The sequence below is a fragment of the Kryptolebias marmoratus genome, linkage group LG19 (assembly GCF_001649575.2).
Source record: "Kryptolebias marmoratus isolate JLee-2015 linkage group LG19, ASM164957v2, whole genome shotgun sequence".
NCBI classification, from domain to species: Eukaryota; Metazoa; Chordata; class Actinopteri; order Cyprinodontiformes; family Rivulidae; genus Kryptolebias; species Kryptolebias marmoratus.
Genome location: NC_051448.1, coordinates 6,180,686 through 6,206,124, shown reverse-complemented (window position 1 = coordinate 6,206,124; position 25,439 = coordinate 6,180,686). Strand labels below are relative to the sequence as shown.

The following is a 25,439-nucleotide window of genomic DNA, read 5'->3' as shown; positions in this document are numbered from 1 at the left end:
GTGCTGTAAGGAGCTTTGTGCAGATGAAGTAAACCATCCTCAGGCTGCAAAATCAAAATGATATCCATTTGAGAAACAGCAGGAACTAATCTGATGCACCAGATGTTTTGTGGCATAGAATTGTGAGAAATCCCTGAAAGCTGTTTGCAAAAGGGCAAGAAATCGCATTGACTGGTGACTGGATGAGCCATATGTCTGCCATCGTCTATCAGTCCACCATGAAACGATCAGATGAACAAAACGAAGCCAGATGGTGAATCAAATTCTTGATGAAGCCATTCTGTTGAAGAGAAAGCATCTTTTCCACTAAGAAAAGCCTTCTGTTGTTTTTTTTCTGCTTTTCTAGTCCTAAAGGTCTTTGCAGTTCAGGCATTACTGATGATATCTCAGCATCCATACTACTACTGCATGGCCAACCCTTATAGACTGCTGCTGCACCAAATATTTACCAATCGTCTGGAAGTATAGAAGTATAGAAGACTTATTGGTCCAAAATGTCTGTATCCCAGATACAAATATGCTTGTAAACTGGAAAAATGGTCAAAATTTTTAGAAAATGCAGTTGCCTTGTTAGATCAAGCAGTGGGTCCCAGCTTGTGAGCACTTACTCTGATTACTTATTTTTAAACTTATTACTCAACACTCGACCCTTTCACAAAACACTTCAAGGTGGGAGTAAAGGTGCTTTCACACCAGAGCTGTTTGGTCTGTTTTAAATGGACCAGAGTTTGTTTGCTTGGGTGGTTCGGTTTATTTAGGCAGGTGCAAAAGTTCTTCTAAACTCTGATCTGCCTGAAAACGTGGGTCTAGGTTTTCTTGCAAATGGACTATGCAGCAAACCAAAGAGTGGAAGTGACGTAGAGCATCACATAGAGCACAATGAGCTTCTTGCAAAAAAGCTACTATGTTTAAACACCACAGTATAAACAAAAATCCAAAGACTGCAGAAATCTGGTGTTGCTCCGCTGTTTGTTTGTTTGTTTTTGTTGTGAACAAGCTGGCTGAAAGTGATGGATTTCTATTCTCAGTCCTTGCCAATGTTGTTTCCTTCATTATGCTTTTTCCCCCTTCATGACAAGTGCTGATTTCTAGCAATATTCCGCCCCAAACTAGCAGCTACTGTGACTGCGTGATATTGTCCAGACGGTTTGGTTCGCTTTCAGAAGTGCAGTGTAAAAGTGAACCAAACCAAATAAAGATGTGAAATTTTTTTGTCATTCCCTGCTCAGTTGAAAATATTCCACCCTGATGTGAAAGCGCTCTTAAAATGCCTTCTTCCCATCTTTGTGCGCTTTATTAACACAACCCATTGTTGTTGCAAATTTGAGCTACCAAGCGAGGCAGTAACAGAGCCGTAAAGGTCAACAAATTGTGGTTTGACGGCGTGATGCGTTGATAATAAGGGATCTGTACAACCAGCCGGGTGCAGGATTTAGAATGGGAGATGTCCGACACAGGCTCCAGGTAATCCCTGCTGGGTTACACTTTGATGGTTCCATGGTACCGGCTTCATTTATGAAAGCTCTCCTCGTGTGGGATGTAGGCGCCTCAGTTGGGGATTTCTGAATGCCAGGGGCAGCCTAAAGAGAGGCTGGCCCACAGCAGGACTGTGGAACTGTTCTGTGAAAGGGACTGCTCAGTGGGAGTAGGCCAGCCAGTTGTTATTATAAAGAATAAACTGTCTGCTTGAAAATAATCAAACATGGCAAAGTTAATGTATAAAAAAGAGCAGCAAAAGAGTAAAAGCCAAATAGAAAAAAGTGAAAGAAAGGACTGTTTGTTTAAATGTTTGTTCGGGTATTGATTTTAATTATTGCTTCATTTTCATTATTGCATTAATTAGCTGATGCTTAATGAACCAGTTTTAATAGAAATCAATTTGTTACAGCTAAAACGGAAAACTACCAACATTCCTGTATTTGTTTTAGTGTTTAGAACGAAGTTTTAGCCAACATAATAACACTCAGTCTGTATTTTCCTTATCAGCATCGAGGCAGCTGTGGCTGCTTTCTCCCAGGCTCGGGCCCCTGGGATCTATAAGGGAGACTACCTCAAAGAGCTTTTCTGTCGCTATGGTGATGGGGATGACACGCCCTCTGCCCCCGCACTGCCTGAGTGGTGCTTCGACGACGACGACGGGGAGGCGGACGATGACGGTAATGCGGTTGGCCAGGAATCTGGCCCCAGCTCCTCGGGGTCAGCACCCGGGAAAAGAAAGAAAGAGAAGCTCAAACTGGTAAGAAGCCCCATCTTAAGCAGGGTGATGAAGAATATATATGGTTTAATCCCTTTTACATCAGTAGCTTCTTCATTGCAGGTATAATTTTATTTAGTTACACGCTCCCTGTTGTTATCTAAAGTAAATAACATATTTGCTGCAGTCACGCCTTTTTGTCCCAAATACAAGAAGAACACTCGCATTTTTCACTTTTATTGCACGCAGAGGTTATTGAAAACCTGAATCAAGGCAAATCTAATATGATGCACCAGACAGATTTAAAGGGGAGCGCCGCAGCAGCAGCAGCCACAGTAGCAGCAGCAGCAGCTCTTTCAGACTGGAGCACTTGACTGTCGTTAAGAAATGCTGTCTCCTGGTTGAGAGGCCTGCCTCATCAGTTAGGTCAGTCTGTGGCAGTTTGGTTGTCACAAGGAGAAAAATGTGGGCTGAAATGCACCTCTGAAGTATTGCTGCGAAAAGTAGAAACACTTGACTTTGATTTTTGATTTATATGTAGATTAATCAAGTCGCTTTCTGTCACGTTCCCCCTCTGAGCTGCAGAGTTTAATCACCACGTCACATAATACCTTAAATTTGATCAAAGCTCTGATTCAGCTTGAACAGTCAGCATACTCTTGTGTTTTGAGGTTTCAGATTTTGCATTCTGGCTGTCACCTTTTAGCTTCTTTGTGTGCACTTTGAGTTCAGTGCCTGAAAACTCCTCATCAAGGATGCTAACTCGTCAATAACACAGTAGTTCACTCTAAAGCACCATCCCAGCTCAAGTAGAAGGAACATCTTTTATTAGTGAAGACTTGTTTTGAAAAAACAAAAAAACATATTGACTGAGGTAACAAATTAAGCTACCAGTGTTATTTTTAGGACACACCTACATCCTGCCTCCTCTTTAGTGAGTGAGATTGTTCTTGTGGTTACCCTAAAGCCCCTCTGCAGCGGTTCTGTGGACCACATGCACCTGAGCTTGATAGGTCTTCTCGCTCTGCCAGGTCAGAGATATGTGATGTAAGATTAGATGCTTGTCTCGCTCCATGTGCACTTTGCTGTAACAAACCATTTAAGAGGAAGCCAGGATGTATTGCTGATGGTAAATTGCTCAAGGCATTCACTTAAGGCCAAGCCATTACCCAATATTATCAATATAAACTGTAAAAGGAATCGTGAAAAGGCATTATAGTCGGCCTTTCTGCAAGTCTCTGTTAACAAACAGTGGCGCCCAAATGTTTCTAGTTTTCAAGCGGTACAGTGACTAAATATTATTTAACATTAAGAAATGGCAGATTTCTTTTAGCGTTTCAAAGAAGATTGGGTAGAATTTTTTTTTTTTTTATTCAGATCAAACCTTAATAATAAAAAGCAAGTAAATGCTTCTGATTGGTAATGACAATAAATAATGTACTATAAGAAGCCTTAAAAGCTGAGTGAAATCTGCACACAGCATGGGCACAGATTCAAATCACCTCATTAAAAGGTATATTGGCTTGAATGTGCCCTGAGATTAATAAGGTTAATCTGCAGCCCTGTTAATTAATGCACGTAATCCTTTCTTTTTTAAAATATGCATAATGATGTTAGTTTATTTTAGACTGGTTTAAATGTTTCCACTTGAGCTGTTCGATCTGAAAACCTACAGTGTGCACTAATAAAACTCCATGTGACGTGTTATTTTTTCTCATCTCTGTCTGTTCAAACCAGCTTTTACTACATTTACTGTGATATAAGTAGCAGTTAGCGGGTTCCGTCTGCTCAGGATGAAAGTGAAAAGGTCAAGTCTCAGAAGAAATAAGTGAGATTAGGAGAAGCGTCCGATGAGAGCGTGCCACAGAAGTCTCCAGCAGAGCTCCGGGGGGGGAAAAAGGCTGTAAGCCTGAAGAGACCAAGGAGCGACGTGTCCATCGAGTTAATGCAGAGTATCAAATTCTGTAAATAATTAATGTGCGCATTTCTTTAAAGTAGAAAGAAAGGCAGGATTTTTAATATTTCAGCTTGTTGTCTCTGCACACAGGGATTCATAAAGCAAAGAAACAGCTGTTTGGATCACTGTGTGTAGGAGGCTATGAATGCATCTTCAAATGTAACTGAAGCCCAACCTTTTTTTTTTATCTTTATTTTTTTCTTTTAGGGTGCAGTGTTTCTTGAAGGCATCTCAGTGAAAGGGGTCACGCAGGTCACCAACCAACCCAAGCTGGGAGAGATCCAAAGAATGTGTCAGGAGATGGCCGAGTGGGACAAGTAAGGCGCTTCTTAATTGGCCTCCTTATACCCCTCGAGGAGTGTATATAAGTATGTATGTAGGTGTGCTGCGCTGGGAGTGACTCATCTGTCTCAACTATTTTTTTAAAGAGTTTCACACTTTCAGACAGGTGGTTAAGTCAGGAATAGATTTTTTATTTTTTTTTGTATTTTGTAGAAAAAAATGCTGCTGCTGCTTTTTGTTTCTCTCCTCAGAAATTGCAGAGAGTCAGCCCTATTGCAGTGTCATATAACAGCAAAGAAAACAATCCAAACATTGTTTTTTCCGGCACTTAGCTTCTATGTATGTTTTCTGTTTGGTTGTACAGAAAATCTAAAACTTCTAACATGCAAAGCATTACCCAGAAAAATACTTTTTTGGAGGTGTTGAGTGTGTAGAACCATGACCTGCCATTCCTTTGCTTTGGTTTTTGTTGTTACCACACCAGACACCCATTGACTTCCATATTTCTCCACAAGTTGAAATATCTTTTATGAGTTGATTTATTTACTTTGGCAGATGTTTTGTTTTCTTCCCCTCCGGATGCCCTTGTGCGTATAACTAAAAAAACAGTCCCATAACAGTCTAAAAGTGTAAAGTACAAACATATTTTAAAGAATGTGAGGCTTTGTTAAATAAATTGAAGGATTGAATCAAAGTTGACCCTGGTTAAACTTGTGCCTGTAGTTGTAAGGACTAAGCAGGGAAGTAAACACAAAACGTGATTTCATTATTGTTACAGGTCTGGATTTCCCGGTGCACAGCCTGTGTCCATGGACAGACAAAATCTTCGATTTCTCGAGCAAAATCCTTATAAAGTCAGCTGGAAAGCTGACGGTACACGGTAGGTCAATTGGATTTTCCTAATAGCAGATTACTTCTTGTCCAAATGTGTCAATACAATCTCTGGGTCTTTGATTGGACAAATGTGTTTCTTTCTGTTGATTAGACCCATTTGTGTCAATGCATACACAGTAAGTTCTTGTCCTCATGAGGTGTGTAATTTATCTTCCTTAATGCATGTTTAAATTTACATTTTTTCATATATGCCCAAACAACAGAATAAGTTGGCTCAAGATAGTGTAAATATTAAGCTCAAAACCTTTCAGAATGATGCAAATCTTATAATTCTGCTTATTTTTTAGCACTTGGCAGCATTGTGAAGAAGCAGAAATAGATTCACGGAGGGCAGCAAACATATAGTAAAATCTGTGCAGGTTGATGGAGCTGGTAAATTCAGGATGGAATCCTACCTGGAGGCAGGGAAGGCGAGAACAGAGAGGAAATAAATTAAATAGCTGCAAAGCTAATGAGCTTCAGGGTCACCTGAGCCAGCTCTAATTATAAGTTTTATGAAAAAAAAAGAAATCTTTGCACCTAATCCTAACAGTTCTGCAACAAAAAACATCAACTTGGTGTCTCATTTCACAGAACACAAACTTGATGGGTACTACCTCTGTGTGTTATTCAGGGTTCAAAAACTCTAAACCCAAAGTTAAGCCTGCACTCATGGGAGCTGAGTGCTCTTTTACAATAATATAATACAAGCAGGTCTTTAAGACATGATTGAACCTGGTGATTAAGAGCTTTGTACGTGAGGAGAGGTCTGAAAGGAATTCTAACATGACCTGTGTTTCCTGATTAAGTTTTAATTACTGTATATAGCTAATCAAGCAGAGTGCTCATTGTATGGCAGTGGAGATGTGCACTGTGGACTTGTAAATTAGCTTCACTGATGCGTGAACACTGCCTGTGACCAGTCTCTTCTCCACAAAGAATAACAAATGCAAGAGGGCACTTGTTCTTTCCTGACACGTTCTGTTGTGAATTTGTTTTTTTTTTTCTTTTGTTTTATGTCTCCTGTGCTTGAAGCTAATGCTGCAAGGAGAAAGAGAAGGTTTTAGTATTCTGGTAGTCTGCTGTGAAGCACTGTCTCTCTGGCTGGTGCAAATGTGCATGTGCTGATGAATATTTAATGACTGCAGTCAATTTCAGATTTTTACATATCGGCGCTTTAATTTCCGGTAAGCGTGAGACTGAGAGAGAGCTGATCTGGCTCCTGACCAAGACGCTGCTAATGTGTGTAATTAGCTGCTGTTATCAGCAAATGCTTGAATACATTGTTAAAAGTTTTGCCCTTAAGTTTAAATAGTGAGTCTGAGCTTCCTGTTACCTAATTTTTTGACATTCAACCTGCTTCTTCCCTCCAGCAAGTGGAGTTTTAAGGAGTAGTGATGCTGCAAGTGATTTATTCTGACAGGAAATACTGATGTAAAATGAGGCACTGCAAACTGTGAGTGACTCATCACCAACGCTCAGGTTGTACAAATCAAAAATAAATCCCTCTTTATTTGCAAGTGCATGAAATGCTATATGTCGTAATCAAAACAAAATCAGCAAACAATCGAAACAACAAATCAAATAAAAGTGACTAGTAAGGGCCGAATGCAACAATGTTTCTCAAAAATTAATTAAAAATGACTAATTTCCTGAAAGTTCTTACGTGATTGTTCTGTAAAAATGTATGTTAATTGTTTGAGTTTAACCAAAACATGGTAGGGATAGTTCAGATCTTCCCAAGTGGAGTTCTGTGGAAAGGTTATGAACAATGAATATCTTACCTGTTCTAGACACCAATTTGAATTACTTCAGTTTTAAGACATAGAGTTAAATGGTAGGGATGTGCTTTTGAAGCAACATTCTTTGAGTTTGTCTAGTAATTTTAAAATGTGTCTTTGAATATTGGCGGCGCTCTTATTTTGGACGGGCAGTAAGTGTTGCCACTGACTGGAAAAGCGCCGGAAACAACTTGGCCTGTCACAGACTAGAGCTGTTTTTAAAAAAGTGGTTTTAGCCACATTTGAACTAGCTCTTAGCTCGTCAGTTTGGTCAGAATTAGGCTATATTTCTACAACAGATATGATATCAATTGTTCACAACCTTTCCACAAAACCTCACTTCAGAACTATCTTTTTAAGTGGAATAACAGTTTGTGAAATTCTGTTGGTTACCAACAAAGATTTTCATTTTTGTATATAAATAATGGGATTTTAATTACTATTATCAGAACATAGGCAGGTGCAGAGAAATAAAGCCTTGAACAAAAGTTATTGTCCAAAATGTGCATCAGTGATTGTTTTTTTTGCTGGAGCTGCAGAAAACACTTTGTTTTACAACAAAGAAGTGTGTTTCCTGACTGGTTTTAGAATATCAGGCAGTTTCTGAGGTTAGTTGAACAACAAACGCTCTCCACATCAGCCCCTGCTTATCAGCTTTTTCTCTAAGAGACGGTTTGATTTACAAGTCGGAAAACTGGGACATTTCTTTTTGTTTTTTGTTATCTTCCTGTGGTTCCAGCATCCTGTTTGTGGTGCAGCTTTTTGTCTTTCATCTAATTTGAGTAAACAACATAGCACTTCAACAATAATACAAAATGCGCACGGTATGTGCATCATTGTGTTTATAAATAAATAAATTGTAGCAGTGCTGTGATTCGGACGAGCTTTTAAAAGAGAGACCTTTATTCAATCTGTGAAGGACGTCTTGTTCAGCCGCTTTTTTTCCTGATAGTTTCATTATCGGACGGAGCCAAGCAATAAATGGCATTTATTTAAAAGCATGTCCCCTCTTTCTGGTTTTGTTCTACAGCTCTGTCTTTCATACAGCTCTGAATCTGTGCAAAAATTAATTCACACATAAGTTCACCATGACAAGCAGATTTCTCAGAAATTTCTCATGTCAAGTCATGAAGTCAGCTGTTCAGTTGGAGTACTGACAGGTTCCACTTTGCTCTGACTGTCTAATTCTAAAATCTCTGACGATAAAGGGAATTCAGAACAAAAACTTCATATATCAAAGCGTTCATCTCATTTAGGAAATGGGTGCTATGACTTCTGGTTTTTGTAACTTAGAAATTTTCTAAATATTTGCCTTTATTGACAAGTATTTCCCTCAGAGAAATAAACTGAAATTGCCACTTTTAGCTTCTTGCTAGCCTTTTTTGATACTTTCAGCTAGCTTTTTGATATATTTAGCTTTAAGGTCATGTTTAGCCACTTTTAGCTAGCCTTTTGCTACTTTTCACTTCTTGCAGTGTTTTGTATTTTTGGCTTTTAGAAATCATATGGTTGTTTTAGCTTTAAGCTCGTGTTCTGCTTCTCTTAGCTTTGGCAACTCACTTTCATTTTTTTTGGCAACTTTCAGCTAAGTTATTCTTCATTCACATTGCATTTTCTGTGTAAATGAAATTTCTCTACTTTGATGAGATTTGCTGTTTGTAAAGGCGCAGGGTGATCCTAACTTGTCATTCCCATCATGCACTGCTCGGACACTGCACTGGATTTCTTATTAAATGTTTTACCTTCTATTCAGTGGACTTTTAAGACTTGAATTGAATTTTTTAATGGAATTTCTTTTTTCCTCAAGGTGGTGAAGAAAAACTTTTTTTTTCCTTTTTGCATAGTGCCAACAGTTCTCACTTTCTGGACTCCTGTTTGTTTGGGGTTTTTTGGCTTTGTTAAAACAAGTTCCTTTTCTAAATAAAATGAATCTTACTTTAACTCAGACTTATACTTTGTGTTTTTATAGAGATGCATTGAACTAGAAAAGTACACAGATTAGTTTAACAAATGATAAACTTCAACTAGCTGTGTTTCTCTGGTAATAGGGTTGCTTTTTGACCCAAATGGATGGTTTCTGTGCTCTTGTTTAATGACAGCAGGGCTGTGCATCAACCAAACTGACAGCTGAACTGCCTGTGCAGTGACACAATAACAAGCAAGATGATGACAAAGTACTGAAGTAAATCTACTTAACCAAAAATAATTTTCAGTTCTCTCTGATGCGCAGACCAGCCGTACAGTGCATTCAAAGAAGCTGTCACTGCCTGTTATCAGCCAAATGCACAGCTTCTAATGGGCTTTGGAAATGAGAGCAAAATCGGAGGCTTTGCCAAATGGACAAACATAAACGAAGTTGAGTTTTCTAAACAGACTTGTTGTCAGGTCTGTGAGTGTTAGATTAGTCTATGCCACAGAGAGAACCAGCGGAGGAGGATGGTTAGGGGGACCAATTACACCTATTGGAGTTTAAACATCACTGCTCAGCTTGGACTTCACCAGTAAAATTCAACTTGAGGAAGTCTGACTTATTGATTTGTCATTAGTCCTTACCTCTTCTTAACTACCACTTTAGTAACTCGCCTAAAATAAGGAATCAGCTATGCATTGGTCTCTTGATTTTAAAAAGACTGTTGTGTAGTTATTTTACAGTATAGTGCCTTGTGTTATACAGAGCATTAAATGCTTATTTTGATCAATTATTTGGCCTATAATTACATAATTTGTTGTTCGGGTTCATATTTTTTCCCAAAACTCTGTGCTTACAAACTACAAATGACGTACCGGAGAGCTTGCAACCAGTTTTTTCGTCACATGGTGTAGTTTTGCTTTATTCAGCTCTTCTCTGCTTTACCGCCCGCTCAACGTGGCAGGGATCAGCTGCTCATTGTTGCAGTAACACATGAAAATGCTGTGACAAGTAGACACTACTTGTTTGTGTGTTTCTGTAGAGTGGAACTGTTTGTCGTTTCGTAGCCATTAGAGCTGTCCACATTACTGCTCCCCTGCTGTTAATGGAGAAGAAACCTTTAAGATAAGAAGTTCATCTAATGAGTGTAGCCCCAACTATGTGGCAACCAATTACATTTTGCTCATTTTGTGCAGATAAGGGAGACCTCGGACTGCCCAGCTATTGATTTGATTATTTATAGAAACTGTGTGATTATTTTTATCCACAGAGCTTTTGCCAAATTAGAAATACAAGCTTCTAATGTGTACTAAGTTCAGTATAAACATCATTTTGACTCTTTTGTTCTAAAATGAATGAAATATTCTGTGCTCCTTGAGCTAAAAACCCCTCCAAAAAACAACAAAAAAAAAGAAAGCCACCCCTCCCCTTCACGTATCACTAACGATGTGCAAAGCTGTTGTATCCGATCTAAGCCCACCCCGAAGCTCAGCTGCTGTCAGTCGTGCCGCCAGACTGGACTGGCAAAGCCGACGCAACAGTTGGCTGTGCCTCATTAGGGCTAAAGAGCTCAGGGGACATGGCTCCGGGGGGGGGTAAGAAAAAAAAAATCTGAGGCTCACAGAAACCATCAGAGGACAAGAGAGAGTAAAGGAGGTGGCAGACAGGGACCTAAAGTTGTGTGCACAAAGGAGCACATTCAATTTAATCATTTCCGATTTGTAAAAGGAACAAATTACAGTTTCTGCTGCGAACATAATTTAAAAGAAGTGGGGGAAGGTGGGGGGGGTGACTCAGGTGAAACTGGGTGCGAAAGAGGTGCGCTGGGAGTAGCAGTGAACTAATGGTCTCTCCTTGCTTTCTTCTGAACACACTTGACAAAGTTACACATGGCTAACTGGCCAATTAGACAGCAGGGAAGCCACTTCTGCTCAGCACAGACCTGTTGTGTCCTTACTGGTTGACAGATCCTCTCACTTGTGACACTCAGCCTGTTTGATCTTTTGAGCCATTGGTCCTTTTTTATGACAGAAAAGCTATTATCCCTCTACAAGAGAAGATCCCCCTGTCTGTGGGAATCATCATTTGCGTAAACTGAGTTTCCTAGGCATTTCCTGTTTTCCCCACCTCCGTCCTTACTCCTCCCGCTTCTTTTAATGCATTCATTGTGTCCACTCCCGCCTCAGAAATGTACAGTAAGTGCAGCAACATCCGGCCCGCTCATCATTTTTTCCCCTCGCCGCCCACATTTGATTTTTCTCCCAGATTCTGTAAGGCCTTTGTGTTTTTTAAAACTTTCTTCTATATGCAGAGGGGTCACATTCTTCTCACTGAGCTTTTTTACTGCACTCATTTAACAGAGTGATGAGTTATGATGGCCACTTTTCTTTTCCATTGTGCTTGTGCACCGATTGACTACAATAGAAATAATTGGGTTATAGCCTCTTATTGTGTTGCCGCAACATAAAACCTTGTTAAAAATATTATACTTACTGTAAAGGGAATGCAATCTATCTTCATATATCCTCCTAGACATGTGGAAGAAGCAGTATTGTGTTTAAGCTGGTGTTAGAACAGTAACATATAGCATTCTGCCATTCAAGCCTTTTAGTTAAACTCGTATTTCTTGATTCATTCCTGCAGAGCAAGCTTCAAAGGACAGGTTTTATTAAAAGAAAATCATACTTAATATTCTATTTATAATTACTAATTCAGTTTGTTTTTTAATCTGTGTATAGTATAATTCTATGCAACATCAGAGGGTATTTTAAGTACATTTAGAGCCTGAAGTATGTTGAAAGAGATACCAATATTATTTAGTAGCTTTTAAGAACATATTTAGCTTAGGGTTGCACACTGAATATAGGTACAAACAGTCAGCTTTTAATTTGCTCATTGGGAAAGGATTTTGTTTGTTTAGGGCGATGGACCACATATCGACCACAGGATGGTCACTGGCTATAACGTAGCAGCAACCAATCGATTTTTCTCCATTTCTTTCAGTCTGAGCTGACTGTATGTTCCCGTGCACTTCAGAATGTATCTGACTGTCTCCATTCTCTTTATCAGTTTTTAGTGGTTGTAATAAAAGTGATACTTTTGCTATTAAAAAACAACAACCAAAAAAAAAAAACCCCTCAGAATATGGTATCACCACACAGCCGCCCATGTCTTATAGAGACCATTTGTTTCTTGGCTGACTGGAATGAAAATAATTTTTTTTTCTTTGAGTGTCTTTTGAATTTGACATGCCAACACTTTTTTTAACCTATCTTGTGATCATGAAATAGAAATGATCATTTTTTTGTGGCGTTATCACATGTTAGTATATAGCAGAAATGATTAGTGGATTGTGAGATTTTTACCTTGATGAGAGACTCAAGCATTTTCTGGTTTGAGCTTAACCAGTTTAATTCATGTTTCTATCTTAAGTGAACTTATATGTTAGTAAATCATTGCACTGTGTGATGAAATTGTTATCCTGACCCTTCAAGATATGAGTTGTGAATTTTTGCTATTTTCTTCTGTTTTATGGAGAGTTAAAAATAAATTTAAAATGACAATTCTTCATAATGAAATAAAAGTCAGCTCCCCTCTCGTCAACACTGCCTTTTTCTTTTGTTTGTAATAAACCCCTCTCACAGTCATTTTTGGCATCTTTTCAAGTCTTCCCATTCTACACCAGCTGGTATTGGTGGCATATTTATTACACCTAATCCCTTTGTTACAAATGTTGAGAGTCATCGCAGGTTTGAGAAATGTGCCGCTCTGCCTGTGGGGAACTTCCTAATCAGCCTCTTATCGGACTGTTTTCTTGAAAGGTGAACATTTGTTTAAAACCATGAGCTGATATGCCATCAGAGCCTAATTGACATTGATTACCTTTGAAATTAAACATGGACTTTTTTTGCACTAATATTGCAGGTACATACCACTCTTCCTTAGCTTCTTTGGTTTCTTCAACTCTAATAAAAACTTATGCAGATGCCTTACATAATGACTGGCCTTACCTAATTCCTTTTTTTTAATAAATGTTTTGATAGTATTGTTGCCAACATTATTTTTAACCTAAATATTTACGGCAAAATTATTTCTCATTGGGATTATTAGTGTATTATTTATTTCAGTCACGTGTAAAAGCAGCAACAACATGATCCATCTCATATGCACACTAACAGATTTAAAATCTTCACTTCTGACCAATCACCTAATAATCAAAAATAATGTAAATGTATCTTTTAAATGCACTGATTTCTAGTTTTTTAATACAATTATATTTCTATATACAGCTAAGTATTTTAAGTAATGTTATGATAACTTTTAGAACCAACAGGATCTGTTTTTGAGGCTTTCCCCTTTGTACATTTTTATGAATATAAATAAAGATTTTACAGTGTTGCAGTGCTCTTATGTAACTAGCCAACAGTTCTGTGGTTGTACTGAGAGTCCGAGTGTATATAATAAAGTGAGAGTGATTGTTTCCAGGTGTTCTCACTGCATATGAATAATCAGCTTAATATCAGGGCTGAGAAAATGAGAGCTTTGCAGCAAATCCAACGACCCCAAACAAGTTGTTAAAGATGCAAAGCTCACTGCTGCTTTTACATTTGGACTGAGTTCTGCAGGAAACACAGTGACAAGGCTGTCTTTTTTTTTGTAGTGCCTACTTTCTCCTCCACTTAGGCAACAAACAGAAGGAAGGATCAAGAATTTTATTTACTCTAATGTTCCACAGCAGTGTCTCCTGACTTAGTGATCAGTCAGCTTAGTTGATCAAAGAATAAACACTTGGATGAATACTTTGATTACACTTTAACCTCTATGGATTTTTAAGCCCTGTGCTTTAATGCCTTTTATTTTAGCCTCTATTAGACCGAAGCCTCCTGTACTCTGTCATGATTTTACTTTCTAAGCAAGAGATTATGCCTCAAAGTAGTCATTCTGCGTTCACACTTTAAATGTATGCATAGGTTATTTAAAGATATTCCTCTTTGTGCAGGATTTCTTTTTTATAATGGAAAAGAAAGCAGGAAAAAGCCTAAATGGTAAAGAGTAAAAGTGTCTTGATGCTTTGTGCACTAGCAGCTTGTCACACCTGTAAGAATAATTCCAAGTAAAAGCAAAGTCAAATTAACACCAGTCAAATGCGCATATCATGACCCATGCTGGTAAGATGGTTTATTTTGGCAGGAGTTTTAACAGTCTCACAGTCACTGATTTTATGTTTCTGAACCTTTCAGACGGGCGTACTCAAGGATGAAAAAGTAATTTTCCAGCAATAGTCTGCCTTTCTCGGTTGATTTTCCTTCATTTTAATTTGACTTATTTCAAAAAAGGGGAAAGGAATACAGAATATGTTGGATAAAGTACAGGTAAATCCCCTATAGTGTAATATACTTTTGTTCTAAAAGTTTCACCTCCGTTTACTATAGTAGCTTTTTGAAGAGAAATCCGAGTCGTACATGTTGTAGTACGTAATGTCTGAGTTCAGTAAAGTCGTTTTCTGGCAAAAGTGGAATTGTGGAAATGAGACTTGGGATGTTATTTAGCTTTGTACATTTTTGTTTTATCTCACCTGTGAATGCCTGCTATGGATTAGTTGAATTTGGACCAATGGTGATGCTGCGAGTGGAAGATAGCGTAAGCTCCTAAAAGCTATAAGGGGGGGGGGTTCGTGTTAGACTGTGGCAATACAAGACTTTTAAAGAAAGGTGTATTATTCACAAGCCTGAAATATTTTCTTCACAAGACATAATTAGGTTGATAAAAGTGCCTGGTAAAAAGTTAGTACTCTGTTCACTTTACAGTTACGCTGGCCCATACTGCTTCCAAAAAGGATGCTAAGGCCATACGTTGTAATTAGAATGTATCTGTTCAAACCTTTTACCTTTTTTCTGACATAATAAAAGCTTTTATGCCTTCATATTGTGTTCTGTTTCTAAGAGACATACAAAGTCCATCTTGTTTTGTAGTGCAAACAGTAGCCCAGATCTCAAGTGCTGTTTCTCTAACGGTACTTCATCCGTATAGTATGATTAACACATCGAGTTCCCCAAATATGTACCTATCGCTTGTCTGGAAGAATTGCATTACAGTGGAGTAATGATAGTAATAAATGAAAGTTATTAATAAAGTGTCACATTGGTTGTGATAGTTAATTAACCTTCCCCTATCTGCATCTGAAAACTATCCATTTCAAAGGCAATTAGAGAGCTACTGAAGATAAATACTGGTTCTCCAACACTTAGAAATAGGGCACCTTACACTTTGCTGCACCTTATAAAAGAAAAGGGATTCTCCAAGGCTTTGAGCATTAGTATTTGGGATTGGGCCTACAGCCTGTAGTCAGCTGATGTTCTAGGTTTTGATAGAATGCATACATAACTACCAGTAATACGGTTTTGAACATTTGTCCCCCAGAATGTAGTTTTTTTTTTACTATGTCTAAACTGGCAAACAGAACTTTACACAACACCAACTGTAAAACCAGGGTTTAGAGACGATATGCAAACTATTGTAATAACCAGCTAAAATATTCACTAACAGTAACAGTATTGTCTGTAATGTCAACAAAATTACATGTGGAATTGACTTCATGTCTCTTGTAAATGTCATTAGAAACAGGCATGTTTGCAAAGTTTTGGGGAGTTTTTATTACCCTTGAGTCATTTTGTAGATGGTTCCTAAGATTATTAGCCTTTTTCAAACTATTGTTCTGTGATGTGGCAGCAAAGATGAGACCTTAAGACACCTGAGGTTGTTCACACATGAACCACCTTCCAGACCCTTGAAGATGTGTTTACACACATGAAGTCGGCTTTGAAAATCTGTAGAGGCGTGCTGTATAATTCGGCAGCATTGACGTGTTTTCTTACATATAAAATGTGCTATTCTTTTTGTTTTGAAACTCTGCAACCAGCTGGTCTGTCACTACATCACACTGCTGAACCACAGTGCTTTTTTTATAGCTGTGTGACTGCTTCCCTTTCCAGCTCAGAGGACTATCAGAAATGGGTCAGCTTCAACCCTCCATGCCACCTTACTCAGTTTACACCTTTTGCTCAACTTTTCAACATCACTAAACCTATTTTGTGGCTTGATCTTAAACAGAATGATGCCCTTTAGCAAGAAGGTATGCATGGTTTTAACAGATCTCACCAGCCTTTGTTTTTGTTTCTACAATTGGCACTTGCTGGTCTTTATACCATTTTATTGCTGAACAAATGAATCCTATTGTTTTTACAACTGTATAACAGTGTAACCTCATTCTTCACAGGTATATGACGCTGATCAATGGGAAAAACGAAGTGTTCATGATTGACAGGGACAACACGGTCTTCCACATAGAAAACCTAGAGTTTCCTTTCCGGAAGGATCCACGTGTTCATTTATCAAATACGCTGCTTGATGGGGTGAGTCATTATTCTTTCATTCATTTACTTGTATTTCCACATGTTGTTAAATTGTTATATATTCCTTGGGAATGCTTTAAGCTGTGCCATTTCTGTTGTGACTGGGGTTGCATGTCCCCTCCATTTTCGACTTTGTGTCATTCTCTTACTGCTCCTGGTACTCAGTCTTGCAGAAAATTGACACCAGTTGCCAAACCTTAGGTGAATTGCGAGCATGTTTCACTGTGAAGACAAAACCGGCTCATGGGAACATGATCACGTGTACCGGAGAAATATCTAATTAATTGTTACAGTTTTCTTTGTGTGTTTTGCTGTGAGGCTTTAAGGCGCTCAATGACATACTTGTACTGTAATAGAAGGTTGTTTGTGCTGTGTAGGTCACACTGGTCCCTGCTTCCCTTCGCAGCAGGTGCACAGGTATGAGTCATTTCACATTACCGTTCTGGGAAAACACAGAGAAGGAAATTGATGCTGCTTGATTTCATGTAGTCAGAGGTTTGATTGCCAGGGTTTCTGTTTAGTCTTCCTGTTCTGAAGATAAGAGATAAGTTGCCTGTTATACTTTTTGTTTTGTTCTTTTTTTCCCCTCTTGAAGTCATTTTAAGCAAAACAGGTGCATGTTTTCTCTTGGGTAATCTGTTTTCACACTCAGGCAGGACATTTAGTTGCAGTCTATTGCCATTCAGTTAAAGGAGGACCATGTTTGTGTGTTTAGTTTGCCACAGGGTCAGTTTTTACTCATTTATTTATCCATTGATGCTTCTGGCTCTCAGTCTATAGAGGCAGATGATAAACCTTGAAAAAACACAGCACTGTTGTTATTTCATTTGTTGCCCAAAGACACCGTTCTTTGCTCGTACATGCTGTTTAATAGAAGGGTTTAATGATCTTTATGTTAACTTTGGTTCCCATTTTGATTAACAGCGCTGTGTAGACTGAATTCCTTGTGGTTTGCTGTGTGTTACATTAATATATTCATCTGCTGCTGTCTCTTTTCACCAGTTCATTGCACCAGATGCACAGTGATGGCAGCCTTCTGGAATTGCATCATTTCGTCTCCCCTCACCCTCTGTCAGAGCTATACTTGCCTCCCATTCACTCCATTTCTCCCCCTCTACCAGTCTGGCTTTGGCAATTTATCTTAGACATTTGCTCCTTTTTTCCTCTGAGATGTAAAGTAAATCATGCATCACCCGACACTGATGCAAATGAAAATTGTTTCATAAAACTGCGCCAGCAGTCATTAGGATGCATGTGTAAAACTGGACAACTGGTGTCTTGGAAAAGTTGAAGACAAAGAAAAGCTCATTGATGGTTCCATAAGTGTCCCAGTATGTTGAAGGTTATTCACAAAGTTTCAACTTTTGGTTGCATAGAAGTGTAGTGTAGTCAAAGACATACAATCACATAGATTTGTCACAATACAAAAAAAACAACAAAATACACCAACTGGCTTTTTGGTCACAAGTTCTCCTAGAAAAATGTTGTTTCAATTATTTTGCATCCTTGCCAGCAGGCAGTTTACTAGCACAAAACTGGTTCTTATTCAAGCTGTTGCCTCCTATTTAATGTTTAATAAATTAAGCTAAATTCCTACCTTAGGCATTAGGGCACATGCAGTTCCTGCAAGACTCACAGAGAAACTACAAAACAGATGCTTGATGTATCTATTTTTGTAGCAGTGATTGATTGCCTTTGTCATTTAACATTTCTTTTTTACAGTTTTTAATTCAGAAGTTTGATTTGATCCTAAAATAACTCCTTTAGGAAAGATGTAATCTGATAAAGCAGAACATTGTTTGCTGAAGCAATTTTGAAATGAAAGACTTTTCTTTAAGACACTCAGCATGCTAAAAAATATGTCATTTCTTTTCAGTGTTTCCTCATTTTCTGTTGTGCCCCAAAAAGCAGACAGATGAGGTACTGAGGTGGCGTATTATTGTGTTGTTCTCCTGTCAGGTACTGCATCAGGTGCTCTCAGATTTATCCTTTTTAATTATTTGCTCAGGAATAGGGCTGTAATGATGTTGAAAGTTTGGTTGATAAGTTATATAATTGTATAATTACCAGCGTAATTATTTTTCCATACTTACTTTTTTCACTTTCATAGTGTCGTCTAACCAATTAGATGTGATATTTAGTTTGGTTACAGACCGGTTGGTGTACACAGGTAGGTTTGATGACATAATAAACAAGAAGGGTTGTTTCTTGTAAGTTAATACAGGAATGTAAAACAAAAAATAAAAATCTATCTTGGGGGATTTTTGAACAACAACAAAAAAATGCTGCCTTCTATAAAAGCACTGTTTTTGTTTGATTTGGAAATGCCTCATTGAGTGACTTCAGCTTCACTTTCAGTAAAAACAGGAGACGGTCTGTTTGTCACCTGAATTTTTTATGAGGTGAAAACACAGAGTTGTTCTCTAAACTTAGTGTTTCACTCACTCTTTCATTCTGACTTTCAGTCCGGCTGTCACTTACATCAGTTCAACAGCAGCGATGCTTTCGTTTCATCGTAGCACTTTCCTCGTCACTCGGTTGTGTAACACTTCTCTTAATCGTGTGTGTGAGTGTGTGTGTGTCCTGCAGCCCAGTTGCACCTGACCTCAGCTTGAGAGCTTCTGCATAATAGATGTTGTGCTATTTCTGCTCCTTGTCCTTCTTCACCAGACTCTACCTCCCAGACACACCTGTACTCTTTCACACACACACACACACACACACACACACACACACACACACACACACCGTGCACCTTCCCAGTTCTTTGGTATCCTTTGCATTGCTACGGGCACCCCCATCTCTGAACACAGATCCTCTGGGGACTGCTCAGACTCCAGTGTCCCATCCTGCAGAACTTTGTTCAATTTTATCATGCTGTGATGGTAAAAATACTCACAATCCAGAGATTCTCTTTGTCTATACTTGTTTGTCCGTTCCATTCAATAATATACAGTTTTATTATTACTATTTGGAGTCAACTCTGTTTGTCTGATAGCAAAATATCTCAAACCACTGGGCGGATTTTAATAAAACCTTCAGGAAACAACAAATGGGTGTACCTGCACACCCTGCCACAGCTAATCAACATTAGCCAACACAAAAATGGCAATAACTCAGACTCATTTTTACAGATATTGTGCTAAAACGTGATGTGGTTGTAGCTGAGAGTCATCCCCAACACGTACTCTGATCATGACATCTCGCAGTGTAGATGAGATTACGCATAACGTCATTTTCAAGGTTTGACCAAAGTGGCTACATCATCGTTTCTCAACCTCAGATGGTTTTAGTTTAAAGCTCTGGGATGAAATGTGGCAGGTGATATTCATTCCTTCAAGGAATGCTGTTGTCGTTTTAAGGCTTTTTGGTCTGATTCTTGCCTTTTGTCTTTTTTTCCCTGCAGGAGATGATCATCGACAAGGTGAATGGGCAGCCCGTCCCTCGCTATTTAATATATGACATAATCAAATTTAATGTGAGTATACTTTTCTTTTGATGTGTTACCCCTGAAAATGTTTAAGGTTAAAATTAAAAAAAGAGGGCATGTTAACATCATATAATGAACGCTGTAGTCTATCTGCAGCTCCTTCTGCATTCTTCCAAAAAAACCACATTCAACAAAGAAGCTTGTGTTTTTTGAGGTCTTGTAGTCAGCAGTCTGGAGCACATATAATTACATCAAAGTGTTGAGCAGTGTGTAAAGAAGAGGCATCGATTAGGAGTAAGACTTGCTCCTCACTCAAACCCAAAGACTGAAATTCCCAGCTGGGTTCCTTCAGTGCTGTAATGGAGCAAGCAGCAGAGCAGTGCTTATCCAGGCCTAAATAACAGAGCTTTCTTACTCTGCATGTGAAGCAGGACTACTTGACTTTTACTGAACATTAATTTATCAATATTAGTTTTATTCAACAAGCCAAGTGATTATTCTATTACACTCACTGATAGTTTCTCCTTTTACATTGTTTTTTCTTAGCTATTTTTCTGAAACAGCTTAAAGACAGCTCAAGTCTGTTAATTGCTAACACTCTTGCAAACTGTAAAAAAAAAATCTCTTTATTAAATTGCATGTTTTGTTTTAGTAAAAACAGAGTCAGCTTAAAGGAACTGCCTGGTCATTTTTGAAGGGATGTTCTATCTTATAGTTGGTACCTTACCAGTCAAGACATCAAGACGTAACAGAGAATGGAGTACAGAAAAAGAGGCAAAACTCTTTTCCAGGCTAGGCTAATGGCTAGCCAATCGAGAACCCCATTTTGTTGCCTTTCAGGCTTATAAAACAAATCTTTTTCAACAATGACATACCAATGGGAAATAATGCAACCTTAGCTAATATTAAACCTTTCACTTTTGCATGATACCGTTTGTTTAGCTTGTCGCTGTTTTCTTAGCCAAACAACATCCATGTTACTATGTGTGTGAGCATAGCTAGGGCATGTATATACCATTGGTGTTGATGGTAATGTATCACTTCACCAAGAGTTGAATAAACCTTTGGAGTGACTAGATGCATTGATCAGGTGGATTGATATACTCACAGCCTCAGCACCAATGACACGTAATGGTCTAGCTATGCTCAGCTCACATACATTTGCGTAATAACACGACAATTGCTTAGTTTAGAACACTGCAACAAACTAAACGAACCATCTCATGCAAAAGTGTAGAGGTTTAATATTAACTAATGCAGTATCCTTTCACACCAGTATGTCATTTTTAAGAAAGCGTTGTTTTATTAGCCTGAACAACAATACAGTTCTTTTCCAGTTTGCCCTTGGCAAGTCTCTGCTGTCCTGGACAACATGAACTGGACGAATAATCTGGGATAAAGGAGGAGCAAAGTGGTCATTATGTTTGTCTGTCGCCTCCTTTTCTCAATCCATCAGAGGAATCATATAAGCAAGCTGGCTCAATGAAAGCTCCGTCGGTGAGAGAAATGTCTGTAAGATGGTGCAGAGGTTAGCATCTCCACATGACTCCCACTGAGCCATCACTAAAGCGCTGTTGTATTGATTCCTGCTGGCCATTATTGGCCATCTCTATTATCTGTGGTGGGCTGTGCCTCAGCACTCAGGCTCTGTCCAGAGAGGGAGGGGGGGAATGCAGCAGGAGGGAGAGAACACCACCTGTTTGGCTCATGGCCTAATGTGTCGCTGCTCTCGTTTGGAGAGTTGGATGAAGCCTGGTTTGGGGATACTTTTGACAACAGTGCTGCACTGGGTAATTTATCTGTTTGGTTTACTGATTTTTATTGCCCGCTGCTGAAGTGTGAAAGACGGGCGAATATGTTTTTGCCTGTGTAAAATATCTTGTGAACCACTGGACAAATTTTAATGAAACTCTCAGAAAGTAACCACTGGATGTACCTCTACACTAATGGTCTGCAATCCTGGTCCTCGAGGGCCACCATCCTGCATGTTTTACTTGTTTCTCTGCTCCAACACACCTGATTTGAATCAGTGGGTGATTAACAGGCTTCTGCAGAACATGAAGAGGTGATTTAACCACTGAATCATGTGTGTTGGAGCAGAGAAACAAGTAAAACATGCAGGATAGTGGCCCTTGAGGACCAGGATCGGCCACCCCTGCTCTACACCTAATTACCTTTCGGAGTCAACCTGATTCAAGATGGCTGTCACAGCCAAGTGACCTTAGCCAACAAATAACAGCTATAACTCAGTAGATTTTACAGATAATAAGATAAAAAAAATGGTGTGGTGGTAGTTGCATGACATTCTTGTTTAAAACTTTAGCATTAACTATTGGAGTCAGCTCTGTCTGTTAGCAAAATATCTAATGAACCACTGGTTGGATGTTAATAAAACCTTTAGAAAGTAATCATTGGATGTACTTATACAACTGAATAACTTTTGGAGTCATACCAATTTAAGGTGGATGCCACAGCTAACCATAATTAGCCAACACAAAAGGGGTCTAACTTTATCAGATTTACAGATATTGACCTAAAGTGTGATTTGGTAGTAGTTAAGAGTTACCTTCATCACAAACTCTGAGCACTAACTAATTGTGATATCTCACAGAAAAAGGCTTTAACTCTCATTTCTCAAACTAAAATAATCTTAGTTAAAAAGTCTGACGTTAAGGTGTTGGGCAGTATACTTTCTTTCAAGGAATGCTCAGCCTTTAATTGTAGAGATGGATTTAAAAATAACTTATTTTATTATTTAGGCATGTACTTTTAATTTGTTATTTCACTGACGCATACAGTACGTCTTCATCCATCAATGTGATTGACCCTCACTGTCACTCAGAGACAGGGGAGGAATTTTCTGTCAGTTAGCCATGTGTAACGTTGTTCTTGTTGGTTTTTTTGGTAGCGTTTAAAAAAAGATTTGTTTTGTCTTGGGTGTTTTTGCTGGTTGTCAGTAACTGTCAGCTCCCCCCACTGTGGGGGAACTGACAACAAAAATTACATAAATTTACCCAATGTTTTAATTCAGTCAAAAGCTGTTATTTTTCACTTGATATTAACGCCTCAATAACGACACTTTGATTGACCTCATTATCTTTCATCTTGCTAAAGTAATTTTGCTTTAGGTGCAGAATTAGACAAGAAAATGAGCTCAACCTGAGTAACATGAGCAGGAAAAAAAAGTGCACATAACGGCAGCCACAGACAGCTTCACTGACTTCAGGTCTGCTTACTTCTGCATGAAAGCCTGTCTTCAGGTGTAGTCTACAGCAACTCAGGGTGTTCTAATCTAAAAATATTGCTTGTGCTGCATCATTGTTTTCAGACGTGCTTTCAAACCTGCAGCAACAACACTGACAGGATTCCTGCGCAGCCTTTGAAAGAGTGGAATTTGCTTTTAGTGGGGGTTTTTTTAGGTCTGGATAAGTATGAGGAGAAACAAAAATAGAGTATGGAAAACATTTGCGTTTCCACACTCCTTCTGTGTTCGTCTTTTTAAAAAGATAAAAATTTTAATTAAGAAATAGCTCAAACAAATAGAATATTTTTCACTTTTAATAAAAGGTGGACACAGTCGCCTTGATGTTATCTTTTTTCTTCATTTTTCATATCAAGGTTTCAGTTTACCGTTATGACTGGCAGCACACTCTAAAACACTTAGTAAACCAAGCAGAATTTAAAAATAGGTGCTGTATAAATGTAGACCATTTACCGTTTTTGCACATGCTTTTTCAGTGACAAGTTAGCTACTCTCTGCTATCCATCTTTTCTGCACAGTCGATCGATTTTCATGGGTTTCAGAGCATGCAGAAAATAAAACAGCACCATTGTACAAACATTTATGAAAAACTCAGAAGAAATGCTTTTACTTGACTTTTAAAAGAAATGGCCTGAAAGTAGATGAAGCACTCTTTATGTTCAAATTTTTTTAGCAAATATGACTTTTTTGCTGTGCATATATAAGACACTCAAGATGACAGATAAATATATTTCTTAAAAAGTGTTTAAAGGTCTTAATTGCTGCAGATATTTAATCTTGCCATAGCAAATACTGGAGGGGAGGTGGGGGTGGTTTCAAATGGTTAAAAATGACTGCATTCAGTCAACAGTGTTGTGACATTTTTTTATTATATTACAGTATATATTAATTATTAATCTAAAGTTTATTTCTTTTTCCCCTAATAATAGTTGCCCAGTACTCAGAACAACAGTTAGTTAAGAGATTTTATGGTTGTTTATTGTTAATTTATAAAAATGTAGCAAGGCAAGTATTGATAATTAAGTATTCACACCCTTTGTTAGAATATTTGCAGCTGAGTTTTGATGCATTATTTTTTTATCTGTGGTTCTTGAGATACTTTTATATCTTTACAAGGACACACATGTCTGCTTAAGGTCTCCCAGCTGACGCTGTGTGTGTCAGAGTGAAAACCAAGCCATGAAATTAAGGGAATTGTCTGTCAACCTTCAGGCGAGAATTGTGTTGAGGCATAGATCTGGGGAACAATCCAAGAAAAACTCTACTGTATTTACTGCGCCCCAAAGCACAGTCCCCTCCATCACTGTGAAAAGGAATGAAACCACCAACAGACTTGAGGCTACACAGCCAAACTGAGCAATCAAGGAAGAAACCGGAGGTATTTTATGAATGAAAGACAGGCATCATTACAGAACTCCACCAATCAGGCATTGTAACGGAGAGGGCAGACAGACATCATTCATATCTGAAAGACTGGACAGAAGCCACAAAAAGTGCCTAAATGACTGTTTGGATGCAAGTCTGTGCAGCATACGTGGGAAAACGAGTCACTGAGCATCACCTCGTCAAACATGATGAAGGCGCCGTGATTCTGTTTACCCTTCCCCTACAGAACTCACTTGACATCACAGACTTATCTGCATCGATTAAAGATAAATACAGAAAATTCAGATTGATCCAGATCTCAGGTTGAGACAGCAGCTCCTCAAATGAATCATTAAACTAAGCTGGCAATAAACTGTCAAACTGGGGGAATTGGTCAGGTTAGTCAAAGAAAGGCGCTGGAGTGTTTTAGCTGTGAGGAAAGTCCAGAGTTTCTTCTTTTCCAATAATAAACACTGCTTTTTGTTAATGACTGCTGTAATTAAAAAAAAAAGTATTTCCGTCCTCAAGCAAGTAACAGTCTCTAGTGGCCAACAGTGTGGCCACAGTTGACCTTTGGAGTAGTAAACACAATTTGTCACATTTAAATCTATGTCTAACATGTGGCTGCACATATTAAAACTTAATTTACTTTAATAAAATAATTGCACTTAAATGATGACAAGGTAATACTTTTTATAATAGCTTGATAATATTGTAAAATGCATCAGTACTGTGCTCTAATTTGCACATAGCAGATCCTCTTAAAGTGTAATAAAATGTATGAAGCATATCAACAAATCATAATCAATAAACTAAAGTTCAGTTGAACATGTTTTTATTGTCTTGCAGCTGTTATTAAATGTAAAAATTGCTCTATTTTAAATGAAAATGTCTGTCTTATAAGTGATTCTTGAAGATGTGAGCACCTCTGCTCAATATTAAAGTCACTCAGAAAAAAGCAGGACATTTCAGGA

The 25,439-nt window shown here is 38.3% G+C and overlaps 1 protein-coding gene across 2 annotated transcripts in view; it reads left to right on the top strand.

The window, feature by feature from the left end:
* The window catches only part of rngtt (RNA guanylyltransferase and 5'-phosphatase), an 89,291-nt gene that overhangs the window by 6,102 nt on the left and 57,750 nt on the right, over positions 1 to 25,439 (top strand). For both annotated transcript variants that reach the window (XM_017411731.3, XM_037981625.1), the window contains 5 exons: positions 1,987 to 2,236; positions 4,359 to 4,468; positions 5,212 to 5,313; positions 16,273 to 16,408; positions 19,815 to 19,886. In XM_017411731.3, the coding sequence (XP_017267220.1) occupies positions 1,987 to 2,236; positions 4,359 to 4,468; positions 5,212 to 5,313; positions 16,273 to 16,408; positions 19,815 to 19,886 (670 nt within the window). The remainder of the gene's footprint in view (positions 1 to 1,986; positions 2,237 to 4,358; positions 4,469 to 5,211; positions 5,314 to 16,272; positions 16,409 to 19,814; positions 19,887 to 25,439) is intronic.